The sequence below is a fragment of the Anopheles maculipalpis genome, chromosome 3RL (assembly GCF_943734695.1).
Source record: "Anopheles maculipalpis chromosome 3RL, idAnoMacuDA_375_x, whole genome shotgun sequence".
NCBI lineage: Eukaryota > Metazoa > Arthropoda > Insecta > Diptera > Culicidae > Anopheles > Anopheles maculipalpis.
In genome coordinates this window covers 17,332,262-17,351,159 of record NC_064872.1, presented here as the reverse complement: position 1 = coordinate 17,351,159, position 18,898 = coordinate 17,332,262, and the positions used below count along the sequence as shown (strand labels likewise).

General features: G+C 47.4%; 1 protein-coding gene across 1 annotated transcript; it reads right to left on the bottom strand.

Annotated features, from left to right (window-relative positions):
* Positions 1-1,446: 1,446 nt before the first annotated feature.
* On the bottom strand, positions 1,447-18,279 carry LOC126564674 (protein Wnt-6). Its single transcript, XM_050221760.1, has 4 exons — positions 18,150-18,279; positions 6,471-6,706; positions 2,031-2,635; positions 1,447-1,908 (listed from the first exon to the last, which is right to left on the bottom strand). Exons 1-4 carry the CDS (start codon positions 18,209-18,211, stop codon positions 1,447-1,449), a joined length of 1,365 nt encoding a protein of 454 aa, XP_050077717.1. The 5' UTR covers positions 18,212-18,279.
* Positions 18,280-18,898: the final 619 nt, after the last annotated feature.

The window sequence follows — 18,898 nt, the reverse complement described above, 5'->3', positions numbered from 1 at the left end:
CTTTATGCTGTGTTTGTGCTGTTATTTGGCTCGTAATTTCGGACACGATCTTGGTGCGGCGATAAACGGGTCGATGGAAAAGCTCGACCCGACGGACGCACGATTAATACGATCAATTTCAAGCGAAATTAGTCGTCGCCAGCGCGCGATCGATGAGGCCACGATCCTGTCGCACGTCCCGGGGGATGGCCTTCCGCGCAGGGCAGGATCTGAAAGGGATGACTTTTGTGTGCCTGTTATTGTTGCTGGTTCTGGCTGGTTGAAGGCTGGAATTCTTTATTTTGGAGTGCTTAATTGCAAAAACATTCAATGGTTGAGGCGTTCGGAAGGGAGATTTTTTTTTTGCGGTTTTGAGAAGCGGCTTACCAGTGGAAAGAGGTAGCATTTAATGTTTTGCAATTTAGGTCACAACAGGTGATGGGAGTATATGCTGGGTTTTGTTTTTTTTTTTAACTCCCCATTTCTTTCTTAACAAAGTACGGCTTACGGCTTGATTGAGTGGCAAATTAGGGGAGGAGGGAGAAAGCTTCGACCCGGTTTTTCGGCTGACTCTTTCGCATTTTGCATTCAACATTGTAATACATCGTTTGCGTTTGTGTGCTGCATGTCTGCAATATTTTTTTTTTTTGCATTTTATTATGATTTCTCATAAGCTCTCTCACTCTCGCTCACTTACTTGCATCTACCAAAGAAGCTACTAAATTCGTTCGTTCGATTCGTTCACCCTGCAATCAAACCGTCCGCTGCACAGTCATCGTTCGATCATACACTCGATCAGCACTTAACAATAAATATCATAATCGGTTTACGGTTGTGTGTTCACCACAGATCACAAAAAAGCATTAGAGTAGTTAAATGATTTCAAAGGAGAGGGTGGTGGTGCGCGTATGGTAGGGGGCCATGAAAAGGCGGAAGGAAAAAGGAAAACTGGGGATGTTGTTGGTCGGTATATACACACAATACTCTCTAGTTTTATATCTCGCTTTCTTTCTTTCTCTCTTTCTCTCTCTCTCTCTCTCTCTCTCTCTCTCTCTTCTATTTGATCCTTTGTGGCAACTGGCTTTTCATCCATCACTATACGATTTTTTGCTTTAGGTAATAACATGTGGTGCGCTCAAATATGTTTAAACTTCACAAATAATTTCATCAGTCTTTAACATTTCTGCTCTAACGCATTGATGCCTGGCTTCATCGATTTCCCTGTTCGAATGATAACTTACATACACTTGTCAACGCTTAATTGTCCTTGCTGTCACTGTGCAGTCCACTGGCTCCATTTCATCTCTTCTCTATCTTCCCCTCAAATCCGTACGCGTCGTCTACACCACATACTGTGAAGATTTGTGATTTAAACCACCAAGAAACAGAAAGACCAACATTCGTCTAACATTTAATTCCTGTCACATCACACACACACATACACACACGCACCCAGCAATACTCCCCTCATTTGCAGGTGTACACATCCTGGATGTCGATGCAGGTGCTGCACGTAACCTCACAGCACCATTTGAAGCTGCAGTTACAATTCCGCTTCACCTCCACCTGGCTATGGGACTGGCCGCGCTTGCAGCACATTAGGCTACACCCATCCACCCCGCTCGACGTGATGTTACACTCGCGCCCGTGCGTCCCGAGCGAGCCCGTTTTGGCGTTCGGTTCGCAAAAGTCGTCCGAATCTTCGGTGTACACCAGGTCGCGCTTGGTCGGCAGCTTGATCGTCGCATCGTCCGGCATGAAGCTGTGCCCATCGTTCCGTGCGATCACCTTTGTCGCACCGTCAAAGTGTTCCTTCAGCCGGGCGCCCACCTCCGAGAACGGTGGCAACTTCATCCAGCAGGTCTTGGTCGTGCACGATCCGGACAGCCCGTGACATTTACACTCCATGCGCATAAACTGCTTGACGGCCTGTGTCCCGCGACGGAGCCGAGGGAGCGAGAGAAGAAAAGATCCAAAATAACCATACAAGTTTGGTAACTGTTTAGCGTACAGTACAGCCCACACACACGCACACACACGTACACACTTACCAATCGTCCCGCGTCATTGTTGTGGAGCCGTACGAGCGTCTTAATGTCACTCTTCTTGCGCAACCGTGCGTCCAAGAAGTCTTTCGATTTTCGGACCCCAAAATTCACATTATCATCGCAACCGCCCCACTTCCATTTGTCCTCCTGGACGGTGAGTATCGTGGGAAGTTCCTTCGGCAGGCCCGCCGTAGGAGCGATCCCCGTCATCCCACCAACCGCCATTCCGCCCGCCGCGTTCACACCCTTGGGTGAATGGCGCTGGGCACGTCCGTGCGGTCGGCGAACCGATCCCGGTACGCGACCATTTCGCGCAATCTCGGCCGCTGTCAGTGTGCTGTAGGCTGGATTCGCATTGACATTTTGCTGATAGGGCGCAATCGGGGTGCCCAGGTTCTGGTTGGCCCGGTTGCCGACACGGCGACGGTTCCCACCGGCTGGTCTGAAGCCGCCCCCGCGTCCACCGCGACGCCCGTCCTCGGCCGGCTTTGATTTCGAGTGCTTCTGGCAGGAACATTCGAGCAAGTCGCCCATCGTGCAGGCCTTCGTTACCGCGTACGTAATGCCGGCGGCGGTGATCGCGTGCACGAACGCTGTTTCGCGCGTATCTGGGAAAGAGAGAGAGAGAAAGAGAGAGTGAGGGAAGTAGGGAAAGAGTTAAAGAACATGAGAACGGCGAATGGCGGAAGTCAGCAGCTGATTAAGGTTCGCTGATTAAGGTGCGGCCTGCTATTTGCGATAGTCCTGCCGTAAAGTGATACGACAAATATCGTTTAATTGAATTAGGCATCCGATCGATCGAAAACCCACCACAATCTGTGCATCATTTGCATAACTCGACGCTAATATCTCTACCCAAATTTCGCTGGATGTTACAGGTGAGGATCTTAAAAAAGAAACCCGTAACTTTTTTTTTTGGAATCGTTTCCCTACCAAAGCAATCCCTTAAAGAGCATGAGTGGGAAGCAGGATGCTAATTATTTGCCCAAACATATGCACATAAACAGCCTGCTCTAACCCGCACGGACGGACCACCGTTCAGTGTCTTGTGTGCCAAGCCGAGCGCCTCCATCGTGAAGGTGGAGGAAAATTATCAACACCAAATTTGAACGTTCAATATTTGCTCAAATTTTAGGCAACTTCCAAACCGATATCGCACCCCATCAACTTCAAAAAAGGTGTAATCTTCCGGCCCGGAGTGTTTCATAAACCGGACGACAAGCCGGTGACGGTTGTGAAACTTTGGAGTCTCCTATTGGCGCTTCCTAGCTGGGAAGCTTAGAATTAAGCTATTTTAACGGCAACCGACCAGTCTTCCTCGACGTCAGGTTTGGAAACAGCAACCCGCGAACGCATGGGTGGTGTTTGGTGGAAACAGTTTGCTGAGTGTTTTTCGGTTCCACAAGGTGTATTACGTTGCGTTGGCGCCCACCTTCACGCCTGCAATGTAAGGGTGAGATGGTTTCTCCAGCTTTCGATGTTTTTGATGTGGTTTTTGTTTGTTGTTGTTGCTGTTGCGATTCCTCCTTCTGGTTGGTGTTGGTGCAAAGTTGCGCAAAGTCGTTAAAGTTTATGGATGGCATTGATTCATCGTTTTCGGAGGTATTTTGTTTGATGTCTTAATCTCTCGAAGCGCCTGGCAATTTCCGGACGGCGCGCGCGCACCGACCCGTTTGTTTGTGCATCTATGTGTTAGTCAAAAGTGGGCAGGGACGATAAATTTTCGATATTTGTTTGCCAGCTATTTGCTTCCCAAACAAATTAAAACTCGCATCAGTATTTATGTTAACGCAGCCCGGGGGTTTAGGAGATTAAACATTCCAAAACTTCGGATGGTTCAAAGTTTTGTGCGTTGGAGGTGTACTGAATTTAGAGAACTTTGACGTAGTTCTGAATTTCCATTTGACTCATATCAAGCTTTTTCCATTATAATTATCTCGTACGTTAAAATTCCTAACGCATATTAAAACAAATCTGTCCTATTTGTTCATTTTCTCAATCTCAAGCTCGATCGATCACTATCAAGGTGTACGGTTCTGCCTTCTGACAACAGCCGTCTTTCCGTCCACGTGTTTAGTCACGTACGCGAGATTGAAGTGGACAGCAAATGAACTCGGCGCAATAATGAAACCCGGCAACACGGTTTTAGGCCAACGCCAATTGCCGACGCCATGAAAGCGTCCGGCCAGCGAAACAAAAAAGAGATTTGTACCAAAAAGGGGGCAAAATAAATCTACAGCCGAGATTTTTCTCCCTTTTTTGCTGCCCGGTGTGCCGCCGCGGCATATGCACTTTTGCACTTGGTTCAGCACCGTCCGGCCGAAAGCCACAAATGGATAATGATGGTGTCGTGTTTGCTTACAAAACATGTATTACATCGATCGTTTTACGATCGATTCCGAGCAAGCGTAACTGGCAGCTGCTCCAAGGGAGGACTCTGAAGGAAAGCATCGGGGTTTGCGGGGAGGGTCCCGGGATAGAAAGTGTTCCGCAGTTGCGCGATTGGGGAACGGGTGTACAGGTCTGGCACGCACCGAACAACCGACGGGAACATGATGTGGGTTGGTGGATTATTATGCACCCGCGGCACCCATCAGGAGCACTTTGTCAGAGCTGTTGAGCCTTGAGCTGCTTGGTAGTCAATTCAACCGTCAGTAATCCGTCTCGATCGATCGGGATCTCTCGTACGGATCGATGGATCGATCGGGATGGAAGGACCAGGTAAGGGGATAGGGTGACTAGAACTGCAACTTCTTTCGCTCTCTCGTTCCATCCCATGTGTAGTGAATAAATCCCAACCCGGGTCTAGATCCCGAAAGCTCGTAACACGATCACGAAGCGGAAGAACAAAGTCCGCGCACGGTAATCGCATCGGCAGCGGTACAATTTAACTGTCAATTTGTGAATAACTTAAATTAACTTTATGGCGAATCAAAATCAAAATTAATGTTTATTGAATTAAAGTGATGTAATCTTGACAATTGCAATGAGATTGTTTATCTTCAAACCGCGGTGGACGAGTGGACGGGTTTGGCAGCCGAAATACACTCCACCCAATCGGGATCATCGGCCCTCTGGCTTGGCTGAACTTGGCCTGAAATTTATCTTCCAAAGTTCCCCGTGACAGCGGTAGACAGAGCGTGCGCGAAACATGAAACAGTTTACGAGCAGAGGAATTGTCATGGTTTGAATGTCAGACCATGTCGCTTCGCTGTCGGTGTCGCGTCCGTTTTTCCCCACAGTTACGCAGCAAAAGGGTTTGCCCTCAGCGTGGGACAAGGCCCTACCGACAGTCAAACCCCTGTATAATGGCTCACAGCTGAAGAGATCTCAGAAGAGGGAGTGCGTAGGGAAGCCCCGACCCATCTTTATCGGCGACGGGTTAAATGGTACTGACGGCGAAACACACGTGACACGACACGACGACGATAATCCACAGTGCTTGGCTTGTATAATGATCAATCTGTCCTTTTCGCACGTGGATGATGCGATCGCCGGTAGGCATCCGGTAGCCAACCCTTGTCTTTCCCTTGTTTGGGGGTTATGAAGGTCGAGATGTATTAAAAAGTGAACTTGAAGCAAAGCAAAGCAACGTAGAGCAGGTCTGACATCTTCGAAACCTGGTAATTCGTTAAATGTAGCAGTACCTCAAGTAATGCTTTTAATTTTTCTCACAAAACTACAACAAGTATACTGTATAAAATCTACTCTCCCAAGCTCTTCACCATCCTCAACATAGGAAACAATCACCGGACGAAGGGAGCAACCCAACACACAGCATTCCAGATGCCAAAGCGACAGATCGCACAGATTCGGACATTCGAATGTCCACCTTTCCGAATGTGGAGAGGGCAGATTCGTTCGTTCGTTTGTTTGTTTGTTTGTTTTATTGATCCGATCGGGCAGCAAATCAGAAGAACCAGCTCTCCAGCTCGGGAACACCAGAAATGTCCGTTTGGTTCTTCAGCGAGTGCCACAATTCAAAGGCCCGCGACAGGGCCACGACAGAACAGCGACAGTACAGCGACAGATCCGCAACAGTGCATGCTTTCGACAGACAGACAAGTGCAGCATGTTTTCGACCCTTGTCCTGCCTGTGTGAAGGGTCGGTCAATTCGGTGGTCGGATTCGGTCAAATAATAATCACACAAAACTGGCTGGTTCGCGGGGCGAAGCGGGCAACATTCGCGTCGTGCAACGTTCGGTGGATTGAATGTAATTTATAGCGATGACAATATCGTTACGTTCGATTTAAATTTTTCAATTGCGGGACAAGCACGATCAGAACTCGCCCAACATACAGGAAACTTTGTGACTTCACCAACGATTCTCAGCAGTTCGAATGAAGATCACTCCTGCATTGAAAAAGCACCGGCATGGTGGGGCTTTCCGCTCTCGTCAATTATGTACAATTTACGGTGGACTCGGTGCTGGGCAGCGTACCTTTGGCCAAAATGCGGCGCATGCTGCGTTTGATGGTCCAGGAACAGTTCCACATGTTGTGCCGGAATTGGTTCTCGCATTCCCGAAAACCGAGGCTGATTCCGCGGTGAATCTCGCGCATCAGCGATGTGTCGTTCTTGCAGATGTCGGCCAACTTTCCCGAAAGCCGTCGCGACTTCCGGTGCTTGCTTTCGCAGACCCGATCCGGATCGAGCAGCACATTGCTACCTTCGGCTCTGGAAAGAGGAGCAAAAAATAAGAAAGAAAGATAAGTTTTATGCTGATATGTATGTGTAACAGTTTAATGCGTAAAATATGATAAGATGAGCTAAGCCATTACTAGAAGTGGTAGTAATTGCTGTAAGCTTAATGGTAGCATTACCATCCCCTTATAGGTGGCATCTCGTTCCCTTAACACTTCATTAGCGCAATGTGCAGCAACACGCAAAAGACACGGCTTGATGATCGTTGCACAAACACCGTTTGCAGCCGATTGTTCGCGAACATAAACAGCCTCTTTTGCAGGTCAGGTTCAAGTTCAATGTGTCAGCAGCAGCAGTGTCTTCCGACACTGGGATTTGGCTGGAAACCGTCCCGTCCCAGCTTACGCAATGGACACGCAGTGCGAAACAGTAGTTTGCTTCGCAAAACCGTCCAAACAGTCACACAACCAGCTTCCAGAACACACCACATGAACCAACCAATCAGCGCAATCAACAGTCTATTGCACAGACGTCAAGTGCAGGTGAGTGAATTAGTTGGTTCCTGCTGGCTGGCTGGCTGGCTGGCTGTTTTTGCTTCCTTTCCCGGGTGAGATGGTTTCACACGACAGCTAAATATAGCTTGCGCCCTTGGCAGGGGCAGGGCCATAAAATTCAATAATGAAGATCGTTTCTATCCATTGGCTTCAGCTTACCCGTCGGCCGTACCAGTAATGTGTCCGTTTTTTTTGGGTGGGGGGGGGGGTACCGCGCGGCCCCATTGGGAAGCGATGGTCGGGATTGAAAAAGCCCCATTCAAAACCGATTATTAACCACTCGTGCAATTGGCTGTTGAGCATTTTTCCAGCATTTTCAGCTCATTTCTGTTTCGTCGCTATTAACCCCTTACCCATCTTCCCTTACCATGGCCTCGGCACTATGCGTATAAAAATGATCATACCACCCCCTTATAAACACTGCTCTGCTGGCGATGGTTGTGAGACAGAGCGAAATAAAGCTACACACTGGAGAAAGAAGAAGGAAAAAAACGCAGAGCTACCTAATTTCTTCGTATCTAGCTCGCTTGTACAACTTGTTCCAGTTCATTACATTGAAAGGTAAATAATCGTGAGTTAAAATAAATAATTTTCACTTTGCGACGCACTTGGCAACCGGCAGTAGGCCCCTCGGAGGATGCACGAGCATGTACATTTTCCAGACGCCGTTATGACGTTTTTAACGGTTTCTCCGGTGTGCTTTGGCCCCAGCACGCCATCGCGTAATGATCCGGACGGATAGCAGGCGCGATGATTTTTACGACCGGCTCAACGGGCAGCCAAACAAACGCAATGACTAACCCGGGTTGACTGACTAATGGTCGGCAGTGGGCGAGTGACGAATGAAGGCGCTAATGACTAACCGTGATCACCGTGTCACCTGGAGACTGCTGCGTCATTTGTTATCATCCACGCGACCACATCCACAACATCTTATCAGTCGGCATCAATTTGGCCGAACTTCAAAATGCAAGTTGTTCCAATCGTTCTGGAGAAGCAAAGCAGAATGGAGTAGATCGATGGATTGACTAGTGTTTCCACCGTTGGAACACAACATTTCACGATCAGTCAAACGATCGCAAACGGCGGGAGATGAGATAAAAATCTCTGAACCCTGGCCCCTGCTCACCCGTAACCGGGGCCTCACAGTCCGAAGCGTTTGCCTACCGGGAGAAAGAAATTATAAATTTAAATAGCACCCGTTGTTGATCGCCCGCTAAGACCAATCGGTCCGAATGGTAGCAACCATTTGTCTGTGGCCAATAAAGACATAAACTTGTAGTATTGCTGTTCCTTCACCGATCTTTCCCGAGCCCACGGGGCCCAGGGTTAGAACCGTCGATAGCAAACCTGGGCAGCAAAAAAAAACGGACAACGAAACGAAAAAAACGAAGCATAAAACTGTTGATATTCGGTTTCAATTTGTCGCTTTATTTGATGAAGTTGGTGAGACGATTTAGAGAAACATTAGAAACACGAGGAAGCCGGTGTTTATGGCGGTGTGTCGTAGCTATTACTAGGCTTTGCTGAGCTTTAATTTGACTAATTAACGCGTCGCGCCTTTTGTTGTGTGCGATGTGTGAGTTGATGGGTTGGGTTTTCGGGAGACCAATTTTGAAGGGGTAGCTTGATTTGAATTTGAAGGATGAAGCAGGAAATGAAACACGTTGCATTTCTGGTTTCGGATGGATGTGTTAGTCAGAGTTTGGAGCACGATGGGAAATGGAGTTTATTGGAGGAGGGGTGGTGATGTTTTAGAGACAAATTACAAATGAATGAGACATTTTGTCTTGCTGGTTCGGTCAACAGATGATGAATGGATGTGTTGTTTGAACAGGACTTTAATGTTCGCTTTGGATCAATATCTTTACACTTGTGTGTGATATTTTGAAACCATAAATTATTTACTAATTTCTACTTCGCCGATGCTGCAATCGCTGCTCCTAAGTTCCCAAGCTCGTCAGGCACGACAAATCATCTAGAATGCTGCCATAAATTACGTCAAAAGCGTTGAGTGTAACACCGGAGCACGGCACATACTAGTGCTTACTTTGTCAACCTGATTTTATGACTCATTGCGAGGATATATGGCATCATTGTGTAGTGGCTGAATGGAAACATTATCATGCAACTGTAGCCCTGCGGGTTCGCGAGTTTGTGCGGTGATGTATCCGGCACAAATCAACCACTAACGAATGCAACGAATTCATTGAATACTAATCACCGGTAACGAATAATTTCAACAGTTGTCGGAGCGTTTGCTACTTGTACTTGCCCGCGCTCCAACTCGGCCATCTGTGTTTCTCGCGTTTCGCAGTCGATCTTTGCTAAGCAATGGTTGCTTTTCTTCCGCAATCGTGAGATGCATCGTGAGTCTAGTAGCTTTTTTTTTGCCCTCCCGTTTGTCAGCAATTTCATCTTGCCCTAGCACACTACGAAACCCGCCACGGTGTACTACTGTACCGACACGAGTCTCGAAACCAGCAGCCAGCATGTCTTGTCACCGATCCGACGTAATGGACGTTGATCGGAACCATGCACTGGTGGTGTGTCTGTTTGTTGCAACGATCGCATCCCCCCCCCCCACAGGATGGTTGCCAACTGTCGCTACGGATGCCTTAAGCATCTCGACCGGAACCACACCGCACCGACTTCCCATTCCGAGCGGTACGATACAGGTTGAATTCGTGCGAAAATAATCGCTTGTCACTCAGTCTGTCCCGTGCCGATCTTCGTTTGGTAATGGCGGTACGTTTCGAGCGAAAGCTGTACGAAGCAAGTCGTTTTCAGAATGTTTCGCCCCAACGCGAAACACTTTTCCCTGCTCGATTGCCTGCCGTGTGTCTACTACCTGTGCAATCTACATCGCTAGCTTCCGAAATGAGAAAGAGCTTCCAACGGGAGGTTTGCTGTTAGGTGCTGTGTTTAACTTAATTTTCTCAATTATGCATTTAGATTGATGCACACACACCGGTCGACATGGTACCGGCCTGGTGAAGTGTAAATTTACCAACCCAACTGCGACCACCACCGGTTCGCTTCGTGGACTTCTTGCAGCCATCGCAACGATCCACCGGTACGTACCAATCCATACTCCGTATCCGTGGACGGCTCAGATCTTCGCCGCACGATGGTGGCGTGTTTGAACATGGCCGCAAACTCGACGACCGCCCCACAACCGATGGGCACAATTTGAAACGCTATTAACACTCTTCAGCTAGTCGTTTATTTACTTTTATGAACTTGTGCATTTTAATTTCAATTTAAACAATCGCTAACCATTCATGACACACCGTACCTTCCGGTGGATCGGAAATGGAAGGGAAGGAAGGAGTGGGATGGGAGTCGGTCCTCCCATTCCCATGTCCAACAGCAATCTTTATGATGGACACCCGACCCCAAAGGAAAGCCGTAGTCTTTTGTGCCCCACGCACGTGCGGACGAGTTCCTTTCGAAGCCTAGACGCATTCGTCACGCTAGTCGTCTGTGTGTCCTAGGAAGAAAATCTCGTTCGTTGCGCAAGATTGCACACGAAGCCAGCCAGCCAGCCAAGCAAGCTAGCGCGAGGAAGAGACTTAACTCATTTTGTGCAATTTACTTTTATTTGCGTAAGAGGTTTTTTTTGTTTCGTTCTTCGTGCGCACCGATTTGCAGTTAACAAACATTGTTTTTTCCCCCCCTGTTGGTGAATGCGTGAAGTTGGACAGAGTTGGACGAGTTGATCTTTGGGAAGTAATAAAAGTAATGAGCTTTTAGTAGGTTACACAAACAAACGGGAATTTGTTTGCTTTTTCGCGGTAAGGCTTTCTGCATACAATAGTTGAGGAGCTTTCTATTTGTGCAATTGTTTTTCTTTTGGCTATAATTGATGATGTAGAACCTTTTGTGTTGGAAGTCTTAACTATTTTTTTTTCTGATGAAGATGTCATCTAAAAGCCAACTGGACTTAAAGATACCACCTAGTTGTATAGTCATAACTCAATAAGAAGGATGGCATTTGATTCCAGCTCCTGTGTAGAGCGGCGGCACTATCTCTTTCACAAGAGACAGACACTGGAGGACATGCTATGGTACTGACGATGATTTGACCATTGTGCAGCGAGTTGGGCTTGTGAGGCCCCAGGCATAGGCTAGCCATGTCATGAGAATGTCACAGAACAACCGAGTTCGTAAAGTCTTTTAGCTGTCCACGCGAAAAGATCCGGCGTGGTAAGTTTAAATTGAGTTGAAGTAATGGCGGTGATGCCTTTGGAAGTACGGCCGAGAAATTGGGATGGATTGAAGAACAAAGCTTCAACTTCTTTGTATTTTGCTATGAATTTGCTAACAGAGCATACAATTTGGAGAGCTAAAATTGAACGTTCATAGCCCTGTGGAAATGTCCTAAAAGAACTTTATGCCGCGTTTTCCAATATTGAGTAAGAATGAGACTTATTTTTTTATTTTTATTTTTTTATTCATAAGGGACGGCCAGGCCGTATTGCTAAGAATGAGACTTAGTAATGGAAGCATTTCAAGAAAAAGTAATACAGTTTTCTAAAGTACATTAAAATTAAATTTTAAAGCAAAATATTTAAAAAAAGTATTTAAACGGAATATTAAATATTTGGTAAATTGGTAATATATTCCGATGTAAAACACAGCATGAAAAAAGGTGGACATTACTCGATAAATCTACAATATACGTTTCAAATATATTGTTTCTGTCGAATATAATTGTTGGCCCGTAAGTACCAAAAGCGGGGCATTTTTTCCCAATATTACCAAACATAATCCCATAGTGCTGCAACCTCCAGAGTATTACGAAGTCAACTCGTCTAACTGTTCATTAGTAAAGTGTCTCTAGACGGCTGGTGTCTATTCCCTTCGGTGCTTGTTAAATCATCGTAAATTAAAACGACATCAGGCTACGACCACCTCGGATCGGCTTCACGCACCACCACCACCAGGGAACCGCTCCGGTTCCCAGGGTGCCCCCCGCACACCCGCTGACCGCTGTTTGTACGTGATGATTCGCTTAATCAACTCCGAGAGTCGCTCGGGGAGATAAAAGATCAATATTTCACCCATCGCGGGTCCAACCGTCAAGAGCCAACGAAATGGAAGAAAGAGCCTACAAACAGACACGCTTTCAGGACCAACGAAGCGGAAAACCGTCACACTTTGCTTTGATGCGACGCGCTCGGATCGAAAAGCTTTACCGGGCAGGGATGGTGGATTTACCGGGCAGGCAAAGGGCAGCCACTCCTTATCCCACCCGTGCCGTAAAGCCGAAAAGGTAAAGCAAAAAATGCATTTAAACCCACATTATCCTCCACCATTTTTTTTTTTTTTGTTTTGTTCACATGGCCAGTTTGCTTTTGCAAACGCAGCCACAAGCAGAGCGACGGGCCCTTATGGGAGCAACGGCAAGAATGCATTCAGCTTGAGCAAATACAACATGACAGAGCCGCAGCATAAATAGCTCCGCACACGGGTCCATAACCGTTGGTGCGCCTTACCCTTACCCGATTCTCGATCCCAAAGGCCAAACAGGCTCAAAGTGCATCTGAAGATGCTTGCCTATTTATTCGCCGTCATCTTGAAAATATTGAAGTAGTTTGTTTTTTCTCGTCCTCTCGATACGGGACGGTCCCATGGCAGGGGTTTTTGGTGGTGTATGCGGTACGGATGAGAGCCAGGCGAAAAGGTAGTGTAACAAAATCATCAAACATTTGACTCCTTCGTTCAAGTGGGTGCCGGCACTCCACAAACCACAGCCACCCGTAATTTGGAACCTTTACCGGGTCACAGTGGTTCGGGGTGACATGGTCCTGTCACCCGGGGGATTGAAAAACATATCTTCATCGATTTTTTTCTATATATGTGTGTGTTTGCTTACCAACACACACACACACACATACACACACACGCGCACGAACACACACTCGCTTCGCAAAGGAAGCGCAGGAATGCAAATGGTGCCCGTAGGCCAATAAGGGACCGAGGTGTAGCTTTACAAAGCAAAACTTACCGAACCAAACGATGGGAAACCCGGCTCTACAGGTGCATGCACGCACAGGTGAAGATTGACAGATCGCCCGTGCAGCGGATGCACGCTAGACGGATTCCAGGGAGAGCAACGACGAAAAAACAAAACCGACCCCGAGTGACGCATTCCGCCAGGATGAGCCTGATGGCCTGGGTTGGCAACAACAGTTGCAATTAAAACGTCCCATCGCCTACCGATCGCAGCTGCCACTTCGGGAAGGAAACCGATCATCAACCGCAATGAAATAATCAATACGATCGCCGCTCCCGGCTAATGAGTTGATCCAACGCCGCTAATGAAGCTAATTATCGCCGCGGTACGCCGAACATCAGGTTGATTCGTAATGTCGGCGCGATGACTCCCGTGAGCTACGCGTGGTCGGATTGTGTTAGCCGAGTGTGTGGCAGGCGTGCGGTGTGGAGTGTATTATTCAATGTAAACATTGTAACAGCGCCGAAACGGCTCCAGTATAAACAGTGATCGATCTCCGTTTTGCTTCCACTTCGAGTGGCAGGTTGAAAGTACACAGGACCGAACACGGGCGTGGAAGGCAAGAGGGAACGGATTGCTCCGTTCGGAGAGGGAGACCTTCCAGTGCGGTATGGATTACGGATCACTGAGCCAATTTTATGATCTTAACCGTCGATGCGCATCAATGTTTTTGGAAGAATTTTTTTTATGTTTTTGTTGCTTCGCTATGTTGCCGTTCTTCATCAATTCAGCCTCATGCGTCGACGCAGGACATCGTCCTGGCGATTGGTGGAGAGGTGGAGGCGTGCGTGATGGGTAATGAATATGACTTTCGACATGATTGGCTGCCATCAAAGTGATGGCCGCCTGCCGGATTCGATGTACCGATCGAAGCCGTTCTCAAGGATATCGGTTCCGTTACGCTTTTACGCTTGCTGGTGGAATCGATCGCTCGATACGAGATCCTCGGCTGGTGAATGGGTGACACAGGATCCAGCCCAGGTATCGCTACCCAAAAGCGCACTGATGGCCATTACTGTGCTTGATGGGTCGAAAGTATCCGGTTACGGCTGTCCCTAGTGACAGCCATTTTCAGCAACGCAAATGTCTCCGATGTAATCGTAGACGGGCCTGTACGCGTTGTTGATTCGGTTCGGGGTGGACACTTTTGGAGCTTTCCGGTAAGTGATTGTTGGCACAACAGGGATGCAAGGGATCGTTTGCAATTGCAACAAACTGCAACGGAAAGGTGGTGGCCATTTTCTTTTCACTACCCGTTCGATACAAACATACAAAAAACGAGGACCAAAGCCAGAATGATCCCAAATTGTAAAGCTTGTCTGACAGAATACTTTCTACTGGATCAATAAATCCTGAAGTAAAAGATGATGTCTTTGTTGCGAAGCAGCAGTATCATTCCAGCAGAAATACTGCCGAAAGGTACAAAAATCCTCTCGAAGCTTCCAGCAGCTACCGCCCAGCAAGCGGTTGGGTAAATGCAAACTCCTGTTACCATTATCTCAATTGTCAAATGGTAGCCATGATAAGGCCGGTTGAAGCGATTAACCCGCTTTGCCTTTACAGATTTTTCATTTTGGCGCACCAAATACCAACCGTTCGGACAGGTAGATAAGCCTGCTCCAAATCGGCTGATGAAATGATACATTCTGCAAAATTAGCATAGGAAGGTTTAAGATTTGAAAAATCTGGAGCCCACACTGTTACCGCGCTGGAGCACTTTCGCCCCGAACCCTCGCGAACGTGGAGGAATGCGTATGCCGGGACGCGTCCACGATTGCTAGCGAACGTCAGGATTTGTGTCGACCCTTCTCAACGCCGCACGCCTTCACCCGTCGCGGAATGCTTTGCTGACGTTCGTCTGCTTCTAAGTCTCACCGTCCGCGTCCAGCTTGATGGGTCTGACGCTCGCGAAAGACGGTTTGAGGTTTTGGGGTTCAAAATCGTAAAGATTTAGATAACCGTGGACCTTCGCGGCGGTACACGGGGTTGTCGCCAAACGTACTGCTGGTTCAGCATTTCAAGTATGACCTCTGGATGTCTACGCGCCGGCTACGGTCATCGGAACGCGTCATCTCCCGAAGTGCCCGTGATCATCCGTGAAGTAGCCGCCGTGGCGCTTGGATGTCCTCGCACGACATGTCCAAATTCCATGGAGAGGAACTTTGTGTGTGTAGCGTTTATCTTTCGGGGGCTGTTACAAAACGTGCGTCGTTATGCTGCGATGCGTGCAACGAATTTCTTATAGGATAATTTTTCCACTGGCACTGTCTTTGCGTATGCGTGGCTACCCGCTCGCACTCATTTATGAGAAATGATCCCAACGGATTCTGAGTCGTCGCGACAGGGAACTTGATTAAGGCACGATCATCAAGAGATTGGTTGCGAGTGATTGTACCGTCTATGTGCTTATGTCTGCTTAGGAGGATCGTCCAGCCAGCAGCAGCAACCGGTCGACGCGTTGCGGTCCAGTTCTCCAGTTACGTACGGTTTGTTTAACTCCCGCTTATCTGACGTACACTGCCGTAATACTCATCAAATTGCGATATTGCTTATCAAGATACACTCATCCCGCTCTCGGGAGGCCAAGTAGTTAGGATCCTCAACCTCCCGGCACCCTTCTCCGGCACTCCAATTTCGCCTTAGGCTTTCGCCGCAAAACGGACAGCGTGTCATCTGTCGCTCACGCAAGGTAAGTGTAAACTTGTGATATGATGTGCTAGCAACCGATTTCATGGCTGCATGCGTGTCCGGGTGGCTTTGCATTTCCATGTCTTCGGTAGCCAAGCCGGTAGAGATAGCCATGTGTATCGGCGTAGTAGAGTAGAGTTGTAGCGTTGGGAGGGCCGCACATTAGCTGACGTTTTCGCTTCATCCACAGACGGGAGAATCGACGGGCTCCTCGAGGCGGAACGTTTAACACAGACCCAAGTCCATATCGTGGTGCGATCGTCTCTTCAGGGGATGACTTTAGGGCGAACGATACGGTGGGACAGGAGTGGATCCCACCATGTCAGGGCCAAGCTAGGTGAGAAGCGGGCCTAGCCTCCGTCAACTAGTAGGCGACCGCTTATCACAACATCATCGCTAATGATATAATGAGGGGCAGTTTATAATATTTATAATCGCTTCTAAAAGCGTAAATGTAATTAAGGATGCATTTAATGGCTGCTCAGCAGTTTGTCGTAATCGTATCTCTTCGCCGTATTGCTGGACGATGAGATGGGGAGCAAGATCGTTACAGCTAGCGAGGTGATTGGCGTTCTAGTGGGCCGCGTCCTTGCGCACCCCCAGATGAAACTGATCTTTTGCCCCCATCGGCTGACCATCGACACTAGTTTGTTTGCAACAGTGTAGCGCACAAATATGCTTGCTACGGCAGCAATCGCCGACACACGTTATGCTTACGGTGCGGCAAATTGCGGAAGAAATAAACAGAAAAGGAAACGTTCTTTTCCAGCATCCAGTAGAAGCGGTAGAGAAGCAAAAAAGAGGTAACCGTCACCCCACACACACACACAAACACGCTAACACTTGAAGCTGCGGATTGCAGCTTCCATCAGGTTCTTGGGTTAATTATGAAATTATTAAGATAAAGTGTTGAATACATATCGATGCGGCCGGCAGATCGTGCCGTCCGTGCATCTTGCAAACAACGGTTCGGGGCCCAGATGCCACAGGTGCAAATAATTTATTGAATCGCTAAACTAGCGCTCCCGCCTGTTCGCTCGGCCAGATTCACACAACTAAGTAAGCGTGTGCGGTAGAGAGCACACGTTTCATTTTATCTTTATTTCTGCTCTCGGACTTCCCATTCCAGCCCCGGGGGCACACTGAAAGCATTCCACCGTTAAGACTGGGCGCCCGCCTCGAACGCTCCTCTCCCTACGCCATCACGCCGCTAGAGCAGTTCATAATTTAAGCGCTTGGAATTTAGTGTCGCCCGAGCATTAAAATGGCCGCAGCTAATGGGCCGCAGATGATGATTACCTAGCGCATCGTAAATGAGACTGAAGGATGGGAATTGTGGGTCAAGAGGCACACAAATGGATGCTAAACAGTTTGACGCTAAAAGTGCGCCAGCACAAAACGGTGCTATTTTAAGGCGTTTATTTTGCGGAGAGATGAGCTTCAAGAGGTGATCGATTTCGGATGAGTTGAGATCTTGGAAACATGTCAATAGTTGTTCAATTTTGAATTACAGTTTATGTGTGCTTATTTTTGCTCTCAGTTAAAGACAATTTTGTTTTAAAACTATTTTGTCTTTATGGTTATGGCCTGAAGGTTTAAAATAAAGCTGATAATAAATTAGTAAATGTAAAATAAAAAAAGGGATTTTAAAATATTCTATCAAATAAAACGAGGATACTTAAGGGTATTCGGGTCGTCAAAAGAAAAATTAATTCAATAGAGAAAAACTAAACGCATAAACTCCACAAACAATTCTCTTTCTGGCTTTACGATCTACTAAGTCACACCGGTCATCGAATGGATAGTTGGATAGTCCTCACTATGGAAGAATGTTTCGAAAGGAATTTGAACTTTGGTCCTGCCGTGAGAAGATACTATCGTTGTCGCTTCTACCACAAGAAAGCCCTCAACTATGTTTAATAAAAATATGATCGATTCGTTGAATGTCTTCACCATAACCTCACTTTTACTGGTTAAAAATTTAGTTACCTCATTCTTTGTCCTTAACAGTTAGGTTACAATTTCGTTGTGCTAGTCTAGTGAGAGTTAAGGTAGTCATTCAGTTGATAGAACTCTTTCCGAATCGCATCCAGAACATTCTTTCTAGGAACTAGCTATCCAGCTCAGCTCGAAGGCTGACCAATTTGTATTATATTTAAATTAAACATAAGAGATAAAATTTAAAACCAAGAAAAAATAAAGCCTCGCTTACCTCCACAGGCCGGTGATGGGCATTATCAGTATCAGATAGATCACAACCAGTACCAAACGCATACTTATAACTTCCTTTCCCGGTGCAGAAATTCAGTTCAGTTAATCGAATTGGTCTTTGTTTGCCAACTCGCTGTCACAACGCACATCTACATCAACAGTGTGGTACGGATTTTTTCAGCAGGTACGGAACGAACAAAGATTACACAGGAAATGGTTCACACAATCACACGACAACGACGCACGCAAGCAACCCGACCGGATACACACTCCCCCGCGATATCAGCCGCACCAAACGAAGATAACTCACCACGGTCACTGCGGTACACTTGAAACACTTAACTGCACGCACAAATACACGCACACACACACGCGTACACGCACGTACACAAAACACACTCCCCCAAAACCCCGGAAATGGACCAGATCACACCTCACTGGATCAACTCCAACTGCATCCCCTGTGCAAACGGCTTGAACGGGGCCATTTGACGTTCACATTGTCGTTCGTATGTATGTTTTTCTCGCTTTCGATGTTGAGAATGTTGAGGATATACTAGCCACTGCTGGAAAAAGGAGAGGAAGGGCGTCACTTAGCGACGGGAAGGGCGTCAAAAGGACGGGGAGGAGGGTTTACCGGGGGTTTGCGGTATTCACTTGAAAACACGATCTTGACCCTGTGTCTTTGATTTTTGACCAAATAACGCTTTACCACACAGCTTCACTCACATGCCAGAGACGCAACTGGCC

What these genes read in the sequence shown, in the direction of transcription:
- LOC126564674 (XM_050221760.1), bottom strand. Translation starts at nt 18,211, where the DNA reads ATGCGTTTGGTACTGGTTGTGATCTATCTGATACTGATAATGCCCATC. An exon ending in CCCATCACCGGCCTGTGGAG is followed by an intron (nt 6,707 to 18,149) that starts GTAAGCGAGGCT and finishes TCCTCTTTCCAG; the next exon opens with AGCCGAAGGTAGCAATGTGC. An exon ending in ACAATGACGCGGGACGATTG is followed by an intron (nt 1,909 to 2,030) that starts GTAAGTGTGTAC and finishes CGCGGGACACAG; the next exon opens with GCCGTCAAGCAGTTTATGCG.